The sequence below is a fragment of the Cryptomeria japonica genome, chromosome 7 (assembly GCF_030272615.1).
Source record: "Cryptomeria japonica chromosome 7, Sugi_1.0, whole genome shotgun sequence".
Classification (NCBI taxonomy): Eukaryota; Viridiplantae; Streptophyta; class Pinopsida; order Cupressales; family Cupressaceae; genus Cryptomeria; species Cryptomeria japonica.
Window position 1 is genome coordinate 682,939,530 of NC_081411.1, and position 23,298 is coordinate 682,962,827.

At 32.9% G+C, this 23,298-nt stretch overlaps 2 protein-coding genes across 2 annotated transcripts; both read right to left on the reverse strand.

Annotated features, from left to right (window-relative positions):
- Positions 1-15,926: 15,926 nt before the first annotated feature.
- On the reverse strand, positions 15,927-20,026 carry LOC131068499 (LRR receptor-like serine/threonine-protein kinase FLS2). The gene is made up of 2 exons (XM_058003683.2): positions 16,800-20,026; positions 15,927-16,709 (listed from the first exon to the last, which is right to left on the reverse strand). Exon 1 carries the CDS (start codon positions 19,942-19,944, stop codon positions 17,137-17,139), a length of 2,808 nt encoding a protein of 935 aa, XP_057859666.2. The 5' UTR covers positions 19,945-20,026; the 3' UTR covers positions 15,927-16,709; positions 16,800-17,136.
- LOC131856948 (putative leucine-rich repeat receptor-like serine/threonine-protein kinase At2g24130) lies at positions 16,273-16,995 on the reverse strand. Its single transcript, XM_059208914.1, has 2 exons — positions 16,800-16,995; positions 16,273-16,709 (listed from the first exon to the last, which is right to left on the reverse strand). Exons 1-2 carry the CDS (start codon positions 16,993-16,995, stop codon positions 16,273-16,275), a joined length of 633 nt encoding a protein of 210 aa, XP_059064897.1.
- Positions 20,027-23,298: the final 3,272 nt, after the last annotated feature.

Below are 23,298 nucleotides of genomic sequence, written 5' to 3' on the forward strand. Positions count from 1 at the left end.
TAAAGTCTTCAAAAGGCATTAAAACCTTTATCCACTCAACAAGCTAACTTGTTGAATGCCTCGAAAATTAGAAGGACTCTTACAAATTTGTCCCCAAAGTCTTCAAAACATTAATGGTTAACTAACCCTTTGTGGCATGGTTAGAGACTTTTTGCTTCACTCAACCTTCATCTAACCCAGGGGTCTCATCAAGCATTCATTGCTTTGACCATGGTTATTCCTTTAACCTTTGCACAAGAGTTTACCCCTTGGGTAAAAGCTTTATCCAATGGATAACCCTAACCTAACCTTAACCCTTACCTCCTAAGGTAACCATCATGTCTTCTCAAGCATTTAATGTTTCCTACCTCTCATCTCAACCGGTCTTATGTTGACAATTGTCACCATTTCATTGGTGAAAATTGAAAACATGGATTGACAACTTTCAATCTTGACCCTTGATTAACTCTTTCAATCCTGACCATCCATTGCCCTATTTTCCCTATAAATAGAGCTCTCCTTCCTCCATTTAATAGATCCATGTAAGCTTTTTGTATCTCATTTATGCTCAATTTTATCAATATATCTAGTCTCTCTTTGCAATAGGAATTAATCTAATAAGCATTTTAAAGTATTTCCTTTATCATTAGCTTAACTCATAAACTAGTATATCATGTTAGGATAGTATTTATACGAATCTTGTCATCTTATAATCTATTTTATTGCATTTGTAGAATCATGCAGAGATAGGATGCATTTTCATAACTAAATCAACCATAAGCATCCCTCATTCTTGCATTTGTTATCCCTAAACCACTTTGCTCAATGATCTGAGAGCAAAGGCATTGGTTTGAGGGATCTTGTGAGATAGAGAACCATGGAACCAACCTTGGGAAGTTGAATCATTCTTCATGACTCCATAACTTGCACTAAGAAGTCCAGTAGGTGTGTGAGCAAGCCTCTTTGAGACTTCATTTTGCACATTTTAAGTTTCATCGACCCGCTTTTCCCGCATACAAAGAGGATTGTGCAACAACAACTGCGTGTGTAACAGAGTTTGATGGAACTCTAGAAAAATAGAAGTAAGGAATTCTGAGTAGCTCCAGACTGTGTGTGATTGGATGTAGCTCCAAATCACTGCAGTAGTTAAGTGGAGTTCTGAGCAGCTCTACATCGTATGTGTCCTTGGGTGCAACTCTAGATCACTACAAATTAAGTGTTTATAACAATTATTGTATTATGAATTTGAAGTTATTTGTAAATGTTCATTTTATGATTGAAATAGGAAAGAAAATATTGCTCGTCTCTATTTGTGTTGTGATTTGAGTTTTATTTTTGTGTGTTCCCTGTTGTTTGGGGAATAGAGCACCAATTTGTTAGAAAAAATAAATGTAATTTCTACAAAATTCTAGTTTTTTAAGGAATCCTCTTTGAATACTTATCTTATCGGCTAAGATAGTAAATTTTAGATTCTTCTAATCACTTCCAATTACTTCAAAATTTTTTTTAATAAAACAAAAAATAGTTTATTTATTTATTTATTTATCTATTTATTTATTTTTGTGCCATAGCACATTGGGTCAAATGTTTTTTCCTTTGTCTCTACCCACATCAAAGTGGTATCATAGCCAGGTTTAATAGGAAAGATCTAAGCCCTCAGCTATTGAAATGAAGTAGCAACGATTGTATATGTGCAAGGCTGCTGTTTGAAGATCCCAGTTATAGACACCGTGGCAAACCAAGAAGAGGCTTGATAATACATGTTTCACTGCAAACAAAAGAAAAATCCAAATCTTCAAATCACAGGAAAAATTAAGAAAGAGCATTATATTTTATTGTTGTCGAGACAAGTGGATTCGCAGAAATTGTAGTGTGTAGAAGAGGATCGCTCTTTTGATATCGTTGTTGGAGAAGTTTGCTACAGTAAGCTTGGAGTGTTATTATTTTTATGGTATTTGTAAGACATGAGAATATGAAAATGGTGACAGGGTTTATGTAAGATTGTATTTTTGATGTTGAATTAGATCTACATGAATTTTTGTGAAGAGTAGGGTTCAAAGTTTTTTTAAAAGAAGATTATTTTTGTCAAATATGGCATCGAACATGTAACAACCTATGATTCTAATATTTTTTTGGCAAGAATTATGATAATTGGGCTTCTAGAATGAAGTTGACATTTGATACATATGATTTATTAGATATAGTTATAAATGGATATACTGAGCCACAAGATGAGTCTACCTTGAGTTCAGATGATAAGAAAAAGCTTGATGAAAATAGGCAAAAGAATAGAAGGGCTTTGTAGATGATTGGACAAGCATTGGATGATACAATTGTTGGAAGGATCAAGAAAGCATGGAACATCCTAGAGATGACATATCAAGGTACTAGGAAGGTAAAAATAGCCAAATTACAAGCACTTAGAAGGGAATTTGAAAATTTGCAAATGAAAGATTCTGAATCAATAGATCAATTCACATATCGTGTTATGGATTTGGTTGATTAAATAAGGCCTAGAATGATGATGAACTAACAAATCAAAAGGTTGCAGAGAAATTTTTAAGAAGTTTGCCTAGAAAATTTGATTCTATTGTTGTAGTGATTGAGGAATCTAAGGATTTAACTACATATTCTATAGATGAGTTGGCTGGTTCTTTAAAAAATTAGGAAGACAGATAGAATAGGAATGACAATACCTCTTTGGAGCATGCATTCAAAACACAAATGAAATTTAGCAAAGGTAGAGGAAGAGGAAATCTAGGATTCAGAGGAAGAAGAAGAGGAAGAAACAATTATCAAAGAGAAGAAAGAAAGAGTCTAGATCCAGGAGGAAGGTAGAATCAAAATTTTTCCACTCACGAGGATGCAATAATAATCAAGCATCACAAAGGTATGAAAAATCAAATGTGCAATGTTATTAATGTAAGAAGAATGGTCACTTTGCAAATGAATGTCCAAACAAACAAGTAGATATGAGAAAGAAAAATGTAAATTTTTGTGAGAGTAGTTCAGGATCTTTGTTCATTACATGCCATGTAGCTCAAGAAAGTTCAACTAATATTTGGTTTCTAGACAATGGGTATATTACATGACCAAAAATCAAGATTTGTTTGAGAATTTTGATACTTCAATCAAATTAGAAATCAAATTGGATAATGATAATGTTGTTGAAGTTATGGGAAAATGAGTAATTAATGTGATACCAAATCTTGGTAAGAAAACCATTCCCGATGTTTACTTTGTACCTAGAGTTTAAAACATAATCTTATAAGTGTGGGACAACTTATTCAAAAGGGTTATAGAGTTTCTTTTGAGAATAATGTTTACACTATATTTGATATTTATTCAAGTAACATGGTGAATGCAAAGGTTGAAATGATAAATAATAGAATGTTCCCACATCACATGAAAAGTGAAATGATGGAGGAGATTGGAGCAAGTTTGAATGCATCGAGTCAAGAGAAAGCATGGGTATGGAACTTGAGGTATGGACATCAAAATTTCAAAGGATTATGTTTTTTGCAAAGAAAGAATATGGTAAGAGGTTTACCCCCCATTGAAGCACCAATAAGTTCATGTAAAAGTTGTATTTTGGCTAAGCAACATAGAGAAAGTTTTCCAAAAGGAATGTCATATAGAGAAAGGGCACCTTTAGAAATTGTGCATATAGATTTATGTGGTCCAATGCAAACACCATCATTAGGGGGGAGCATTTATTTTCTAACATCCATTGATGATTTTAACAAAAAAACATGGGTCTACTTTCTCAAATATAAATCTGAGATATTTGGAAAGTTTAACGAGTTTAAGGCATTGGTTGAGAAACAGAGTGGGTTGTCCATCAAGGTATTGAGATCAGATAGAGGAGGTGAATACAAGTCAAATAAGTTTTTGGATTATTGCAGGTTGAAAGGAAGGTAAGGTGGACAAAATGCTTCCTAACACTAATCCAGTGGGGGTGATTCTACAAATTTTCTTTACAAATCTTCTATTAAAGAAAAAAACACATTCATAGGTAGAAAATAAACATGCATAAAAATATTATATGAACACGAGATATATCATGGGGAAAACCCTTTTGGGTAAAAAACCCCACACTCCAAAAGAACAGTATTTTGTATTCTAGTAATCAAAATGTTTTTTTGAAATTTTTTGGATTAGATTGTGTGTATTTTTTACCATCAACGTTTTGAATCACACTCCATGATTCATCATTAGGACGAAAATAATTCCAAAGAGATGAAAAATATTGAGTGAGAGAGATAAAAAGAGATGTGGGGTACGGGAGGGCACGAGGATCAAGGGAGATAAAAAATAGAGAAAAAAGAAAGAACCAAGGAAAAAAAAACCAAGACAAAGAGACCACCTAAAAGTTGGATGACAAAAACCTCTAGAATAACAACCCAAAGAAAATGAGAAAAGAAAAAGCTCGTAACACATACATACCAATATAAAAACAAATATGAGAACACATGAAAGAAAATGATATACAAATCTATACAAATACATAATTATATACATATTATAAACATACAAATACACAAAATTATCTATATGTCTATACGCATACATACCTACAAAAAAACAAAAACAAATATGAGGACAATCTTACAATACAATGCCAACACTTAGCTTCTTCAACAGGAGTCTACAACTACAACCCACAACCTGGATTAATTCCGACAACATAACACTTCACCTGCAAACATTACATATCTAACACTCCTCAAGACTTACCTTTTATAGAGAAATATAACTCAAGAGGAAGCTTCTAGATGAAGCATCAAGATGGGGTCGTGCATAACATTTGGCCTTATTTTTTGGCCACCAAAAAGCATGCAAATGATACGTGTATGTCTCAAAATGACTCCCATTCAAACCTCCTAAGTTGGGCACTCAAAATTTACTATTTTGAGGTATGAGATATTCTCTTATGCATCTTACAACTGTCATAACTTATAATGCTTACAGTTGTAAGAGAACCTGCCATAAATGACTAATTTTAGCTTATTCTCTTACAACTCCTCATAATCCTTTCCATGCAAAAGGTATCTCCTATACTTGTACATTCTGTCATAGAATCTATCATAGGCTGACACTTGTCAAGATCCTCACATGAGATGCCTACCTCCACATGTGCAACATATGTGTCATACTATCATCACTAAGTAGGTTGCCAACAAGTCTATGGATCCCACTAGATGACTAGACATTTGTAGGCAATAAATAAAATAATAAATTAATACATAAATGCATTAGCCAATGTTAGGTTTTGCAAAAGGTTGAGACACCTTAATCCCAACATTTTCCCACTTGTCAAGGACCTTTCAAATAGCCCATAAATCAATTGCAGGGGGCCAAGAGGCCCATAGAATTGAAACACCATGTAAACTTCTCTATGCTCACTAGTTTCATTAATGCATTTGTAACATTCATCAAAGTGTCAGCCTTCTCCAATTTTACCTTCCCATCCTCTACCATATCTTGATCAAAATGAAACTGAACATCAATATGCTTTGTTCTGGCATGGAAAGTTAGATTATTTGCTAAGAAAATAGCACTCTGACTGTCACAACAGATAGCTCACATCAAACCCAATATTTGAACACAACCGCCTAATCCAAATGGATTCTTTACAAGCATGAGTAGCTGCCATATACTCTACTTCTGTCATGGACAAAGTGACTACAACTTGTCGCTTACTCATCCAACTAATAGCACCACCATTCATAGTGAAAACATAACCACTAGTGGATCTTCTATTGTCAATGTCACCTCCCAATCTGAATCGACATATCCACAAATACTTACAGAATGCCAAGGTCAAGTAAGATAACCATGATAACACAATGAATACTTAGAAGTACCCCTCAAATATCGAAACACTCTTTTAACTGCACCCCAATGCACCCATCCAAGATTAGCCATATATTGACTCAGGACTCCCACTGCTTGGGCAATGTCTGCTCTTGTATAGACTATAGCATACATGAGACTGCCAACTATACTTGCATATTGTACACTGGCCATGTTCCCCACTTTAGAAGGGGATTTTGGGCAATCCTCCATAGATAATTTTGTTCCCAATGCAACAGGAACTATCATGGATCTACAAGTTGTCATACTAAATCTCTCCAACACCGAATTCAAATACTTACTTTAGCTTAACTATCAAACTTTTCTATATAGGCAAGATATTATTTGTACATTTTGTAATTTATTATGTCCAATATCAATCTAGTCCATCTTGTTCATAATAGGGAATTATTTTTCTCTTGCTACTCTCCTATGAAAGAAATATTTTTGGTTTTATAGCTGATCCTAGATGATTGAGTCAATTTTTTACTCTAGCATGGTATTGGATCTTTAGAAGTACAAGCCCTTTCCCAAATCTAGGAGATAATCAAGCTTAAGATTTTTTAAGGTACACATTGGTGCAAATTGAACCTCACCATTGCAGTTTTTTTCTTTTTGGATTTATGTTGAAATTATATTTTGAAGTATGTTGGTGAAAATATAAGCTCACCATTAAGTTTGGAGTGTCCAATAAAATCAATTATGGCTTATATTTCACTCAATTTGGCCATTGTGTGCTACAATTACAAACTAGGGTTTGAAGCTTAGATTTGGTGAATAAATTTTTATTGGAGCACTTTTACCCTAAATGGATGCTTTGATTGCATTCAAAAGGCCAAAAATTCCTAGTTTCATATTAAAAAAAATCTTATTTTATTGAATTTGATTTTTGGCAAATTTTTTATTTTCCTAGGAGGGACATCACTATAGGTGTAATTCAAACTTTTTTCCCCTATGTTTAGGATTATTGCAAACAAGATATCGTTGGAAGGATGTTTCTCTGTACTTTTCAATGATGTTTATTTTTATCATCAAATCTTTTTTTTGGTGAAAGTTATCTCTATTTGATGTCATGCCATTATTTTTTGTCACATCTTATTTAATAAGTCATTCAATTATTGTACTAATTGTTCCAAAGAAATGACCAATTAGGTAGATAATTGGACTAAGTTTAGTAATATTGAAATATGATTATGATGATAATTAATGTGCAAGTATGATATGAATCATTGACATTATCTTAGGTTGGAGAGTATTGTTAGGGAAAAGGTTATGATTGAGAAGGTAACTTGTTATGATATAAAATACATATACTCACCTAGATTCATGTAGTTAGATTGCATGTGTCTAAATAAGATTACATATTTTGGGTTAAAATATTTGAATATTATATTACTTTATGGATAATGCATAAATATATTTCATGAGAATGAAATCATTTAAATAAATATAAACTAATAACCATAACGGGTTGCATGAGTATTGGGTCTTGAGCCAAGTTAGGATAAGAGATTTATATATGTATATAGGTATTTTAAAAATATTCCATCAAATAGATCTTAAAGTAAACAAGAATTTCAATATTTTATTTATTTTATAATTATTATATTAAAAAAATAAAAATTAATATTAAATAAATAGAGTTATACTTCAATATTAATAGAAATAAAAAATATTAACCTTTAATAGTATTATAGTTTAAAATTGGTATGATAGTATTCAATTTTGAAAAAAATAGATTAAAATTTATTTTAATAGAAATAAAATAAAAGAGAATGAGCCAATTATTCCCCTCACCCCCCTCTCCATGTACCTTATTAATGCTTCCAAAATTGCATGATGGGTTAACATGGAGAATCTTCTAGCTAAATTTATGGATTCTGTCCTTATGCCTACCATTTGTATTAATGTTTTTCTTTATTTTCATTTGATGCTTCCACACCTTGATACACTTGGTTCAAGAAAAATGGTGGGTTAGAAATGGTGCAAAATTCTAAGGAAAGACTCTAGTGATGGGTTGAGTAAGGCATTATTTTGCAAAACAAAATTCTACACAGTCAACTCATTCTTGTGGTATATATTTTAATCCAAAAAAACTTGGTTAGTATTCATTAACCTATTTATTGAGCCTATAGTTGTACTTGTTGGGAACTAGTCACTGTAGATTCGATGTTCATGCCCACTCAATCTACTAAATGCCCCATATCTATCAACTAGTCTGTGGATTTGGTAGTGTCTTGTAAACTACAAAGTTAGGTACTGGAAATTGGTTCAAAAAGGTTGGTTGTATCCCTATTATTGTAAAGGTGTTGCTTCATTCTTGTTCACTTAATTTTTCTATTTTTTTACTTGCTGGGTACCTAAGTTAGTGTTATCTTTAATTATGGATTTGTAGAAAATAAGATCTAGGTAAATCTACTATTTGATTCATGAAGAAATTGAATTATTATATTTTTTCTTTTTCTTTCTTATTATTAATATAGTGTTGAGTTTGCTTACTTGTGGGTCTCAATTACTTGGCTGATCAATGTTGTATTTCTTTCAAGTCTATATGTTCTACATTTTTCTGGGCCTTCTATACCCTCATATTATATAGATAACTTTGATATGGGTTGCCTATACCCATACATGTTTTTAGTACAAAATGGTTTTTTGTTATAGTAAGTTTAGGTTGTAGACTATTTAGATGACATGGTTTTGTAGATTGAAGTTTGGTGGTTCATTAGCTATCATGATGAATTAGTGTAGTTTTATAGTGAGATAGATGGATGGAGGACATGTGATTCATGAAATTCCTATAAGAGTACTTTGAGTGATTTGTTGTTATATAATATTAGAACCTATAGTAGTTATCTTCTTTTGGAGATCATGATTTTACTTTTCTCTTTGTGAAATCTTGATGTCACAATTTATTTCTTTGATTGTGTATGGGCCATAGATAATATTTAGTTAGGAGATTTTCATCATAATTTCATGGATAACTATGGATCACTAATAGTGGAAGCCTTAATAGTGATGTGATATTGTGTCATGGAGGACTCTAGATATTTTCTTTATGTAGTTTTTACATGACATAGATTCTCTTGTGAGTAGGATATGTTCATTGGAGCATATGATGTTCTTATAAGATATATGTTAGATAATGCTGTAATCATGTGTCTCTAGTTTCTATAGTTGTGTAGGGGAACTTTGATATTGATTTTGATGAAGGGCTACTCCACCCAACATTCACATATAGCACAACAATAGATATTAACACAAAAAATGAAAGAATTAAACTAAACCACTTTCAATTTTTTAAATACAATGAAATTACAAATTTAAAAATTAAAATGCTACAACCACATATAGACTTAACTCAGTGCAAATAAATTTAACTCCATGAGAAAAACTCAACAATTTAAAGCCACAATCTTGACTAGTGGAGTTATCTTTTGTCACCTCCATTTGCCTCATTATTTGGCACCACTAGCTACCTTAGAATTTTCGAGAAAGTGTAACTCCCCTTTTTGGTTCTCCAAAGGTCTAGTCATTTATTTCCCCAACCTAGGAAGAATTTTCATTTTCATTTGAGTTTAGGTAGCACAATTTTTGGGAGCCATATATTTTTACTTAAGCGTTTAGTTTGCTATCATAATATATTGTTGAAAAACTCTTGAAGTGATCTATAATGTCAAAATGACCATTTTATCCATTTTTTGAGATTTTGCAAGGCTTTTAAGGGCTTCAAATCTGAGTTTGAAATTTATATGAGAATTTTTTCAAGAAGAAAACTTTAATATTTCTCAAATGAAACAAGATATTGACATGATTCTTTCATCATTCACTTTATTTTCAATTTTTCTCCTTCAGGTAAGTTCATATGTCCATATGTGTCTACAAAGGCTAACTCACTAAGACTAATAAGTGATGGTTTTTGGCCTTTTCAGACTTCTAACTATCCTACACCTCATATATGTCATCATGGGCTCCAAAACAACTAAATAAAACTTTAAAACAAAAGGAAAATAAATTCTTTTTTGAGTGATGTGAGAATCCCTTACACTATTAGATGATTGTGCATTAACTTTGGTAAGTTCTCTCGCTATTGATTACATATATTTTTTTTAGGAGCTTAATGATATTATAGTATTGTAATTTAATTTTTAAAATGGTTGATTAATTATATATTCTCATGGATACTTGGAAACCAAGGTGATGCTAGAGTTACCTTGGGTCTAGTTATATTTGTTATAACATGATTACTCGTTGAAGTTTTTAGTAAAACAATTGAGGGTCCTTCACCTAAAACTAGAAGTGAGTTCATCATGCACTTAATGAGTATATTAGTGATGATGAGAGTAATTTTATGGCTTGGTGTATCTTTGAGGAGAATTCGTGTTCCTCATTCTTGGTCCAATGGACAATTAATTATTTGAGAGGTATTTCCCATTGGGTACTCATATGTTTTATACTTTTTGTAATTTTTTTCACATGGAATGAATAATGAGCTACAAAAAGGTATTTTTAGAGGACTTTTTTTTATCAATTACATAACATGTATTTTTTATTTGACTTCTCAAATATGCATGAATTTGTTTTGGAGGATTTATTTGAGGGAGTGTAGAGAATGGTTTTCGACATATTCCCTAGTAATGAGCATGGATATTGGTTTGATATTCATTAAGTATAGAAGTTTACATACTTATTTTATTGACTTATTGATGACGTGTTTGACATTGGGGTTGAACTATTGGATGTTGGTTAGAATTTTCTATTTGGGGTTATGAAAGTGAGGATTTTTATTGTGACAACATAGCACTCAATGATATTGGTAGAATGACATAGTATATGATATGTTTGTAATTTATCTCTATAGTATTATGTTCTTCCTAGATGTTTATATTGATACAATATTGGAGTTGAGGTTTGTGTGAAGCTATTGTGATCACAATGTTTGTTCTTATTTACTATTCATTTACTTCATAATTTTTATTTATTACTATAGGAGATATTTGATCTTTATCTCTTTGTGATGTGGTTAACTTAGAAAACTTTAAAGATATTATGATTGAGAAAGTGGATAGAAAACTATTCAAGGAAGTATAATTTATATTATAACAATTACTCTAGTTGAATGTTGTAGATGTTTATGTGTGTTCTTTGATATAGTTATTTGATGGTATGAGCCACATTTTTTTGTGTGAGTTTTGATTAGTAGACTTTGAGTTGTTGTTGGTACCAAGTCAAAAATTATCCATATAATAAGAGTCCTAGGATGTATATATGTCCTTGGTGGATATTTTTAATTAGATTGTAGTATTTGTTGTCAAATAAGGGAAACTACAATCAGATTAAACTCTATAGGTGTATGATAATATGATTTTTTTCTTGAACGAGGATTAACATGTGATTAAAATTATGCAATTGCAAAAATAACAATTAGAGGCAAATCAACAAAAAATATCAAATATAATATTTACATAAAGAAAACATTTTAGGGAAAAATCTACACAAGAAATAGCACAAATATGTATTAATATTCAAGTGAGAGACAAATCCACTTTAACACTCTTCAGTTTAATAGGACTTTGACATTACTTATGTCTCTATAAAAGCTCTCACAAAGCTATTATCTTACGCTTTCAATACATAAGTAAAGAGAGAGGACAAAATCATAAATGGTTAAGCAAAGTAATAGATACCATAACTATGGTATCATGTAAAAAACCCATTCTAATTTTGAAAAACATTTTTGAAAATAGAAAATACATGAAAAAATTCACATGGGTGCAATTAGCTACCTAAATATAAAATGTTATTATAAAAACATCAATTATCTTAACCCATCACTTAAAAATTTAAGAACCAACTTGTGTCTTCACCAACATGTTCCTTTTTCTTTTAACCCATCACTTAAAAATTTAAGAACCAACTTGTGTCTTCACCAACATGTTCCTTTTTCTTTTAGCAAAATAAAGACCCCTTCTTTTGCTTTACCTTGCCCATCAGTTTTTGCAATTTCCTAAAAGCTCTCAAGATCTCAAATTTGATCTCCCCCGTAATTAAGTTTTCATAATAGTTGAAAAGAGAATAAAAAATTCGTATAGGTAGGTTGCTTTTCTAATTTTTAGAAAATTCCTCAAAATGAATGAGTAATTCGCTTGTAAGTTTCACATGCTCATCTTAGGTAATTTGTCGATCGAATGTTCAATTCACATGAAGTTACTTACACCTGAGCCTATTGCTAATGCATAAATCTCTTAGGGAGATCCAATCCGCCACTAAACAATACGTATCAAATAATGAGTCGATTCACTACCTTTCACCACGAGAGGTCACATTTGTAAACCTGAATTCATCCTTGTGGAAATCTGATGCCTCGTTAAGACTCTTCTTTCAAATCCACTTTAATATATTCAGTTCACTTAGAGGTGTCCGCATATCATACCATGATGACATCAAATTGATGTTACCTATGCTCCAATCGACCAGACTTCACTGAATTTTATAACGATGGTTCACTTTAAAAAGTTTGCTTCCATACCGTCAGTAAATCAGCACACTTCACTAATCTCTCACATCATGGTGATGAAATCATCTTTTCGATGATGGTCACTATCAGTGTGATCCATCTGAACCCAAACTTAAGAGGGTCCACAATGTAAACGGTTCATTACTGATTCCCCGCATGCTGGTAGTAGATAGAATTCTTGCATTTGCAAAAAGGGGGACATCCACCTGAACCCAATTTTGAACTTAAGAGAAGTAACCTTTAGAGTTTGAAATTTCCTTTTTACGAGTGTTAAGTTGTAAGTATAAAAACCTTGTGGAAAAGCATCTCGTATCTGAAGCAACTCAATTGAACATCAAAAAAATCAACACCTGTTCAAATCTTCCCATGATGATACTCTTGCCATCGCATTAATTTCCCATCGATCCATTCCTAACATTGAATGAGCTTAATTGTTGCAGATTCGAAGGCAATAAAAGATTTATGAACATAACATTTTTTTCATAAAACAATCCTGTAAGAGAAAAATGTTGATTCTGAGGCAATTAAAGCAAGAATTACTGAATGTTAATTTATTAAAGAAGAATTTGCAGAACTTAACTACCAATACAAAAGAGAAGTATTAACATGCAACAAGATTTTTCAATAGAATTGAAAGGTTTGATCCATTAAGATAAAAAATTAGGTACGTATACACGTAACCTCAATGGTTTGAGAATTCTTCATTCTTTCCTGCTACAATTAAAGTGAATTCTCTTTGTTTAAATTATCCTAATAATTGAATGAGCATTTTCACTTCATATCTATATTTGTAATTCAAATAAAAAATTTAACCCAAACTAGAATCAACCCTAATGGTCTGCAACACATTTTTTCTTCCCCTTGCTCAAAATCTTTTGTTTTCATTGTAAGGATATATCCTTCAATCATGAATGAGTAGTTCCTTAACTGATGAATTACAAAGATCCATAATTGTAGAGGTCATCCTGAAGAATAAAAAATATATAAAAAATTGCTACACAACAATAATACATAATGAATCTTGTATTCATTCGAATTGATTAAAGAACTTCTTGAACACATGATCAAGGATAAACTAATCTCAGACAACTAGAGACAAAAATTCATTATAGAATACCTATCTATACAAAAGTCTTGAACAAATTCTAGACAATCACAAAACTTAACACGTGCAATTATTACAAACTCATACAAAATCTAAATATAGAACTCCTGGTTCTAACTCGTGTATAAAACAATAAAAAACTGTAGTATCTCATGCAAAGTGGGAAAATTACAGTGCTAACACATTCATAACTTTGACATCATTACCGTACATTTTGGTATAGAGATCATACTCCATGGACGTTTGCTCTAGGTCATTAATGATGTCTCTAGAAGTGCAGGGAGGTGGATAAACCTTACATTAGCTTTTTTTGAGGTCCTAACATAGAAGTGGACATAGTTATCTCTCCCCTCGTCAAATCATTAGGATACTGAGTTAACAACTTTAGCAAATGGATATGCAATAAGGAATGTTTGAATAGTTATACTTATGAATTTTAAGTATAAAAAAAAAGATGAATTGGGCTTAGTCTACAAAGGTCGCAAGTAAATTGTTTCATGATTTGTAGTGGTTAGAAAACTAAAAAAATATTGGATTCATTCTGTAAATCACATAATTGAATTTGAGTAAGGAATGGTTAAAATTTAATGATTAGAACCAATACTTGAGAATAAGTGCAAATAGAATTAGATAAGGTTCAAATTGTGTGCCAACTCTCATCACAAATCACATCACTTGTCCACTTATCTTTACATATAGAATCACTAGATCAATATGAACCCAAAATATAAAATAAAGATAAAAGATATACATATTTCACCATTACAATAAGATCATTTTTTTTCTTTTACCTATCTATAATTATTAAGAAACATGTTTATAATTTAAATTAACATAAAATTGTTATCTCCATAACATAAAGCTCATCTATCCCGTATTACTCTCTAAAATTTATATATTTTAGCCATGGAGCTCCTTCCACAATCGAGTCCATTTAAATTAGTGCTTGAACTAGACTAACGATATAATGGATGACCTGCTGCTTTATGTCTTTAAGCATTATATTCTACAGGTTCCATTGCTTTGCCCCTATGGCATCCGTAAGTCAATGAACCTTAATGAAGAAAATAAATTCCTTTAAACAACATTCATGAATTTGGGTAGATAAAAAATTAAATCCAAATTGGACAATAGAATTCAAAAATCGTATCACATAATTTATGATTTAAAACTTGTAGTTTGAAATAATTTTCTATGGTGACGTGTAATGGAGTTAAAGTCATCATAACTAATTCTGAGCACCTTAAAAAGATGATTCTATAGTCGGGATTATACTTTACATTCACCTCAATGATTTGGGAAGGCTAGTGACAGTGAGGGGCTAGATTCTAAGATCAGGAGATGGTCCTGTCTCTGACATGCAACGAGGGTAACTTTGTTGAACATATTCATATGTAGCAGAAGATAGTGTCTGGCTGTCCGACTGAATCCTGCCTGTAATTTGTTTTTCCTTAGCCCATGAAATTTGTTATGGGCCCATCTTTCAGAAAGGCTGCTAAAATTAATCAATAGCCATGGGAGAACCAACCAAAGTTTTTTCGCACTGCTTCAATGCTCTCCACTTAAATATATACTCAATGGGCATTCTGTGCATTAAATCAAAATTATCTGAACATAGTTAAAAAAGAGATAATTGTAGATATAGAGACAGCTTATATTAAAGAATTTAGAGGAAAATTTTCCCCATAAATATCAGTTGTGGCTGGGATGATATTGTACATGGCACCAGTGCAGTGTTAACTTTGTAGGTGAAAATATTCAAACATTGAGATTTATGCGAAATCTATAATCCTACATATGGCCCTGATAGCCTGTATAACAAATTTGTTACTCATTAAAATTGGATGAAATTCGTCAGAACTTCTAATCCTCTTTAGAAAATTACAACGTCTATCTCAAAGCCAAAATGTTACATGGTGGGGAGAATCGGCTTCTAAGTGACTAGAGAAAATTGAACTCCCTGCAGAAATGATAACTTGGAAAATATTCATGGTAGGCTGACCTTAAATCCAACTCAGACCATATTGAGCATGTTACATAGTTACATGGAAATTTCAATTTCATCGCAATCATGACAGATCTTCAATACTGCTATATTTAGGAAATGTTGTGCAAGCTCATAGCAGCTACAGACTTCGATGCAGTTTGATATATTGGAAGAATTTTTTTGCCAGATTTTAAACGTTCAATTAAAGGGTACATGCAATAATTATATTGTATTTGATTAAAAGTTTGGATGAATTATACAAGCAGCTCCACGATCCATTGTTTATTAAATGTTCCAAATTATTCAGACAACTTAAAAAATCGATGACCTCTAAATTCTTATTCATGCTTTATTGTATCTGGACATGAATTTGTCATCATTCATATGGCGTCCAGATTGATCTCATATATTTGAGCTCATATAAGAATGAATATCAATGCAGACAAGGAAACAAAATTTTGAAGTTCCTCATAGTATGAGAGATATTGATATAAATAAGGCAATACGTTACTTCTGTAAGTATATATACAGACAACAATATACTTTCTCAATTTAGTATAATGGACACATTAATTAATTGGATTAGCTTTCAAGCTGAAAAAGCTAGAATTAACATAAGAAGAATTTTACATGGAAGAAGACTAACCTGTGAAGACAAACTGGAAACCAGCAAATAATAAAGGACAAAACTTCTTAATAGAGCTTAGGGCTAGAAGTGACATTTAAGGAGCATTTTATATAAAAGAAGGCTAACCTGTTATAGAAGACAAACTTGACTTGAAACTAGCAAAAGCTAAAGAACAAGAACTTCTTAGTGGAACTTATAAACATTTAAAATGTAGAACTTTGACTGTCAGAGGCCAATGCTTGTGTGGCATTGGCATTGCGTAGGAGGTCTGATATGGTAGGTGTTAAATTGGAAGGACCTGCACCTCCCATGAATGTTGTCTTCAGGTTCTCCAAGATCTTGGCTACATCTCTCATGGAAGGTCGTTCCCTTGGTGATTCATTGCTACAAAGAAAACCAACATGAATGAAAGAAAGGAGACATCTACTGTCTTCCATGTTTTCATTCACATCTCTGAATAGCCCACTATCAACAATATCTGCCAGTCTGTTTGGAAAAGCTGATCTCACCCAGTTTTGCAAGTTCATGTCTCCCACAAACATGTCATCACTTGGCCTCTTCCTTGTAACCATCTCTAATATCAGAATTCCATAACTAAAAACATCTCCCTCTGTAGAAACATTCCCGCCCAATCCATACTCTGCAATCAATTTTATTCATGAAATTCTTAAAAAGCTATTAAAGGAAATGATAGTGTCAATATAAAGAAAACTCAAAAGAATAACAATACCTGGAGCAATATAGCCAATAGATCCTTTGAGAGAAAATGTTGTTGTACTCAGTGAATCTATAGAGTTTGTAGTAATCAAACGGGATATACCAAAATCAGTCACAAAGGCTGTCAAGTTGGCATCCAGGACCACATTGCTAGGTTTTAGATCACAATGCACAAGTTGCAAGGGACAATCATGATGTAAATATTCCATGCCATGGGCTACATCTATAGCAATGCTTAAGCACTCACTCAATCCCAAGTGACAATTGTCCTGATCATCTCTGTCAGGGTGTAAATGTTTTTCCAGGCTCCCATTAGATGCAAATTGAAGAACCAAACCTTTTAAGCCAGGTTAGGAAAACGCACTTATGACTTTGATGAGGCTACGGTGCCGAATCCTCCCTAGCACTTTGCATTCTGTGTTAAAACTCTTATGAGATTCTTCATTCTGCAAATTAAGAGTCTTGATGGCGACTATCTTACCATCCCTCAAAATGCCTTTGTAGACTGATCCAAAGTTACCCACTCCAAGCAAGTTAGACTCATCAAACTCAGATGTCGCAATGACAAGATCGTGATAAGAAAATTTCGGATAGATGAGCCTTTCAAAAATAAAGTTTGAGGAATGGAATAGTTGTCTGGAAATTTTATGCCTCCATAACATTCCTACAATGAAAAAGACTAATAGCAATGCAACGGTTCCAACGACTGAAAACACTATTTTTTTGAGCAGTGAATATTTTTCCTGGTTCTGATTTGGGCATGGAGGCAATGAATAATTTGTTGGGCCACATAACCCAAGCTTTCCCATAAACAATATTACAACAGTTCTATTTGGAAACAACCCTCCTTCTGGAATCTGCCCTGACAAATTATTGAAAGAAACATTCATGTAGTTAAGTACTTTTAATCTTTCAAGGGACATTGGTACTGAACCTGATAAAAAGTTGGCAGAAAGATCCATTTCATGGAGATTCTGCAATTTGGAAAGTGAATCTGGTATTAGACCTTCAAAGGCATTATGGGACAGATTTAGATGCTCTAATGCTGTGCAGTCTCCTATAGAATTTGGAATCACCCCTGCAAGTCGATTTCCAGAGATGTCTATAGCTTGAGACATTGCAATTTTACTTATCTCCCGTGGCAAGGACCCTTGCAGAGAATTCCTTGAAAGATTGAGGTAGAATTGCAGGTTTTTAAGGCTGGCAATGACTTCAGGGGGTATCCTTCCCCCTAGTTTATTGTAAGACAAATCAAGGAGCTCCAACCTCTGACACCCCTCTAAACTAACAGGTATCTCTTCTGATAACATGTTGTGCTGAAGATGAAGACGCCTTAGCTGTTGGGGGTTACAAAGAGAATCTGGTATTTTTCCAGATAACTGGTTGTAACTCAGATTTAAGAGTCCGAGATGTTGCATTTGACCTATCTCACTTGGAATGCTTCCTTCTAATTTGTTCCCACCCAAATTCAACTTTTCCAACATACGGAATCTTTCCATTCCAGATGGAATATTGCCGCTGATAAGATTATTACCTAAATCTAAGTAGGTTAAGTTGGTCAGGTTGGAAATCTGTTCTGGTATGGTTCCGCTTATCATGTTGCCTGATAAACTCAAGTGGTAGATATTAGAGGATAGTTGGCCTATGGATGGCGGCAAAACACCAGTCAGACGATTATGTGACACTGAGAATTCTTCCAAGTAGGAGCAATTTGTGAGAGCAGTGAGAAAGGTCAATTTGTTACTGGTGTCACTGACGAGTTGATTGAAGTGTAGGTAAAGCCAGTTTAGAAGGTTCAACTTGCTCAGCTCCATTGGAACCATTCCAGTGAATTGGTTTCTATCTAAATAAAGTTTTGTGAGACTCGAACAATTTCCTAGGCAGTTGGGTATGTTTCCACTAAGCTGATTTCCCCATAAATTGAGTTGCCGCAAATTGTAGAGATTGTGACCAATTTCCCTTGGAATATGTCCGCTAAGCTGGTTCTGAGATAAATCTAATTCATGCAACCTTGATAAATTTTTGAAGGAAATGGTAATGGTGCCCGATAAGTTATTTGCATTAAGATAAAGAAACTGCAGGTGCGTGAGCATGCCCAGTTCAGGGGGAATGGAGCCATGAAGATCGTTGTTTAACAATACTAAACTAGTCAAGGAAGACAGATTTCCTAGAGAACTAGGAATGGTGCCTGATAAGTTATTTTTAGAAAGGTAAAGAACCTTCAAGTGAGTGAGCATGCCCAATTCAGGGGGAATAGGGCCAGAGAGATCATTTTCTCCCAATTCTAAAACAGTCAAGGCAGACAGATTTCCTAAAGAACTAGGAATGGTGCCTGTTAAGATATTTGCAAAAAGGTAAAGTTCCTGCAGGTGAGTGAGCATGACTAGTTCATGGGGAATGTTACCTGTGAGATCATTTCGTCCCAAATCTAATTCAACTAAATTGGACAGATTTTTGAAAGAAAGAGGAATGGTACCGGTGAGATTGTTTTCAGCCAAATAAAGGATCTGCAAACTTTGGAGGAGACCCAGCTCAGGCGGAATGCTACCATGCAGTAAGTTAGAGGTGAGTTCCAGGTCATACAGACTGCGGCAAGCGGAGAAAGAGGGTGGAATGCTTCCTTGTAGTTGATTGTTGTACAGCCAGAGGTGCTGTAGACGATGAAGTTGACTGAGTTGAGGAGGAATGTGACCAGTGAGAGCATTGTAGGAGAAATCTAGGAAGTGAAGAGAGGAGAGATTCCCCAACTGCGGAGAAATAGTTCCTTGCAACTGATTTTCATACAGCCAGAGTGTCTGAAGATGGGGAAGTTGGCCGAGATGAGGTGGAATGGTACCTGTAAGGGCATTCCCGGAGAGATCGATAGACAGAAGAGAGGTGAGATTCCCAAGAAGGGGAGAAATGATGCCATCTAAACCCATTTGGGATAGGTTGAGGGCGAGGACGGAGTGAGAAGAGGCATCGCAGGTAACCCCTGTCCAATTGCAGACAGGGTGAAGGGGAGTCCAGTCAAGCAGCACACTGTTGTTGTTAGAAATAGCAGTTTTGCATCGCAAGAGCAAATGTTGTTGATGATGGGAGAGATTATTGACAGAGTGAGGAAGAGCAGAGATTGAAAAGATGGAAAGCATGAAGGGCAACAACAAAAGAGAAGCCATGGCAGACCAAACAAGGACAGTGGGAAACACACAAGGAAGTAGGATAGAATAGAATGGAATGGGATGCAGATTGAGGAATAAATAGAAGAGTGAAGTTTTTCAAAGCATTTACCTACTTAGTAGTGATTATATGGAAAAATAGTGTTTAAGGAATACTGTGTATACTGTTGTTGGATTTTAATTTATTAATATTAATGATTATATTGAAAGGTAAAACAATTATTATTAATCAAAATAATTTAATCCATCTAAATAACACAAAGATGTTTATAATTTTGCTGGTTAAATAATAATGTCACAACTTCATCATCATATTGTGGGGTCAATCCCAAGATTATAATAAATATTAATCATATGAATTGGATAAATTTATGGTTATCTTTTTAATTTAATTTATGTAAACAAAATATGGTATTATTATTTTTTCATGGTTAGAGTTGAGCTTTTCATAGAACTCACTATCTTATTAAAGCTATAGGAGGTTATCCATCTTTGTTTACATACAAGGGTTGCATTTTCGATGTGGTAGATAAAAAAAGAAATCCTTCTATGCATGTTACTTAAAATAATTTTAGCTTTTATTGTTCTTAGCAACAATCTTGTAAATGGGTCAAAGTTTTGTTGTTAGTTTATATCTATCCTAGAAACAATATTTTACAAAGTTTGATTTTTAGGTTAAAAGTTGACACTTCTTTTCACTGTAGAATATGTTAAAGGGGTCTAGTTAGTTTAGATCTAACAATCATATGGAAATATTATTCATTTTTAAATTTGGAAATAAAGTAAAAATATTTTGTGTGTTTTTTTCTCCATGATTTTAATGATGGATCCTAAGTAAAAAGAAAAATTTGCTACATTCATCACTTCTATCATGTCAAATAATATTGATGTTAAGTGTATATGTTTTAAGTAATGAATTATAGGTATAAGCATTATGTTTCTCCAAAATATATTGTCATACTTATTATATAAGTGTAAGAGGAAACAATATCCTACTCATCTTGTCCTCATGAAGCTTTGTCCACAAATTTGATTTTGCTACTTGATACAAACCAAGGGCCGATTGAATCTAACCAAGTATTTAAATTTATTTATGTGTATAATCTAAAATAAAAGTTTGATTTGTTTGTGAATATTCTATAAGGTGATGGAAAATACTTTAAACCTTTATTAACATACACTATTTGTGTGAGAATAGCCAATAACTATTAAGATCTAGTTAAAATAATTATTTATATTTGTCAAGCTTGATTTTTTATTATTTTGTGTAGCTTTAGTTGTGTGCTAATTTAGCCTACTAAATTGTTGATCCTAAATAATTGGTTCATTGCAATGTAGTGGAAGATTGTGTTTATACATTGTGTCAATACATTAGTCATCTTATGTAACCATGCTCGAGGTTTTTTATTAGTGCTTCCTGTGCACTGATATTGGTGGTTTGAGGAATACAAATTAAAAAGGTTTTAGGAATGAAATAATCTTGTGGCAAAAGGAACAAAATTGATACCCACAAGCCATGAGTAGTGTAGGAGTAATAAAAATAAAATTTCCACTCAAGTGACTCATCAAGAGAAAGACTATAATTGTCAAGTAATTTTATGTTCAAATATTTATTATCTTGTAGTGGTGCTTCAAAAGATGATCTACAATCTTAATCTATCTCTTTATAGTTTTACGATTAACATAATCAACAGTTTGAAGAATAAGTTGGAGGATTCATCCAAGAAAGTGACTACCCTTGAAGCTGTTGGAACTGGTAAGCTCAGTACCCTTCATAACTACCTGAATGAATTGACTAAAGCCATCAACGACACAGAGGCTATCACTAGAGCGTATGGCTCTCAATTTAAGGCAATGGAACAATGATTTGGAGAAGTGGGTTCTCAATCATGAGAATACCCTGAAGAAAATTGGCTAACAAAGCTAAAAAATTCTAAAAGCCTCTGCCGATAGCTTCAGTATGATGATCAGCAAGCTAGAACAGGTCCAATAGGAAAATAACACTATTGATACTACTGAGGATAAGGTGCTGACTCTTGAAGGGGGGAATACTGGTCATGGTAAAAAAACTTGTGCTAGTACTAAGAAGATGACCAAGCATGCCAAGGAGCTAAAGGATTTGAAGAGTGTTGCTGCCTCTCTGGTTCCTGCTGGAGCATGAAGCGACAAAGCTTATCATAAACCTTTCTTAGGGTCTGTTCCTCGTGGTTGTCCCTTAGTTTTCTATGTGCTGTCCCTCTGCCTCTTTTGGCTTATTGTTGACTTTTTGTCTTTGCTAGATGCTTCTTTGTTGTGTTTTGATCTTTCTAGCTGGTCTTTAATGCCCTATCTTTTGATTATCTTTCTGTAAAAGGGTTTCGGGCCCCCTTCAAAACTTGCTTTTCACTTAATTGAAAACATATTCAATGTTAATCTCACTAAGCCACATGACTCATTCTTAAATTCTATTTGTAAGAGATGATTTTGGTAGAAAATATTTGAGAGGATCATAATTTAGTAACAAGTTTGGTTTTGTCCTTAGCATATAATTTCATAACTAGGGAAACCTTTTTTATTTGGGTTCAATTGAGTTCATATGCTACCAATGGACCTAGCTTCAGATAATGGACAACTCTTTCTATCCCACAAAAAAATGTGTCACTAAGATGTATAATAACATAGGTAAACTCTTGCAGTAGGTGAAACTAGCACTTATATAATTTAAGAGATAGTATTTAAGTTTAACAAAATATTGTTAGCATTCTTTATGCAATGAAACATAATTTTCTTTTAAATATTTTTGAATGGATGGCATTTATTTGCATGTTGTGAGATGAAAAATCTAATCATTTGGATGTTTTCTTATAAATTATGCAAATGCGCAAATATTTGGGCAGTACGAATTTTCATGATGGTTTTGATTTTAGATAAATTAACTTTAATAAATATTATAAGCATAATGAGTAATTTTTCTATTATGCTACCAAAGCCACACTTTTTAGGATTAATGCAAATTTAATATTTTTTTAGCCTTTTAAAAAAATCATACCATCCTATGAAAAATTTAAGATTCAAACACTTATTAATTCTAACCCGTAAGGAATTTGTAGATGATGTGAACTAGTGATTTGTGTCATTTTGTATATAGATTCTAGAAATATTTTTTTGATAATTTTTGGAATCAATTTTCTTCCATTTTTCTATCTCCATCGAAAACTATTTTTTTTCAAAAAAGAACATTTTTAAAGAGTGACACTCACTTTGTATAGCATAACGTTTTTTTCTATAATAGATATGAACGTGATTCTTTCGAACTTGGTTTTGTAACATCCATATATAGTGTTTTCAATTAGTTTTGCAACATTATCTTCAATA

Excerpts from the sequence above, each read along its gene's own strand:
- LOC131856948 (XM_059208914.1), bottom strand. The coding sequence starts at position 16,995 with ATGGAATATTTACATCATGATTGTCCCTTGCAACTTGTGCATTGTGAT. Across the intron at positions 16,710-16,799 it reads TATTGGCTATATTGCTCCAG|AGTATGGATTGGGCGGGAAT; the intron begins GTATTGTTATTC and ends AATTGATTGCAG.
- LOC131068499 (XM_058003683.2), bottom strand. The coding sequence starts at position 19,944 with ATGGCTTCTCTTTTGTTGTTGCCCTTCATGCTTTCCATCTTTTCAATC.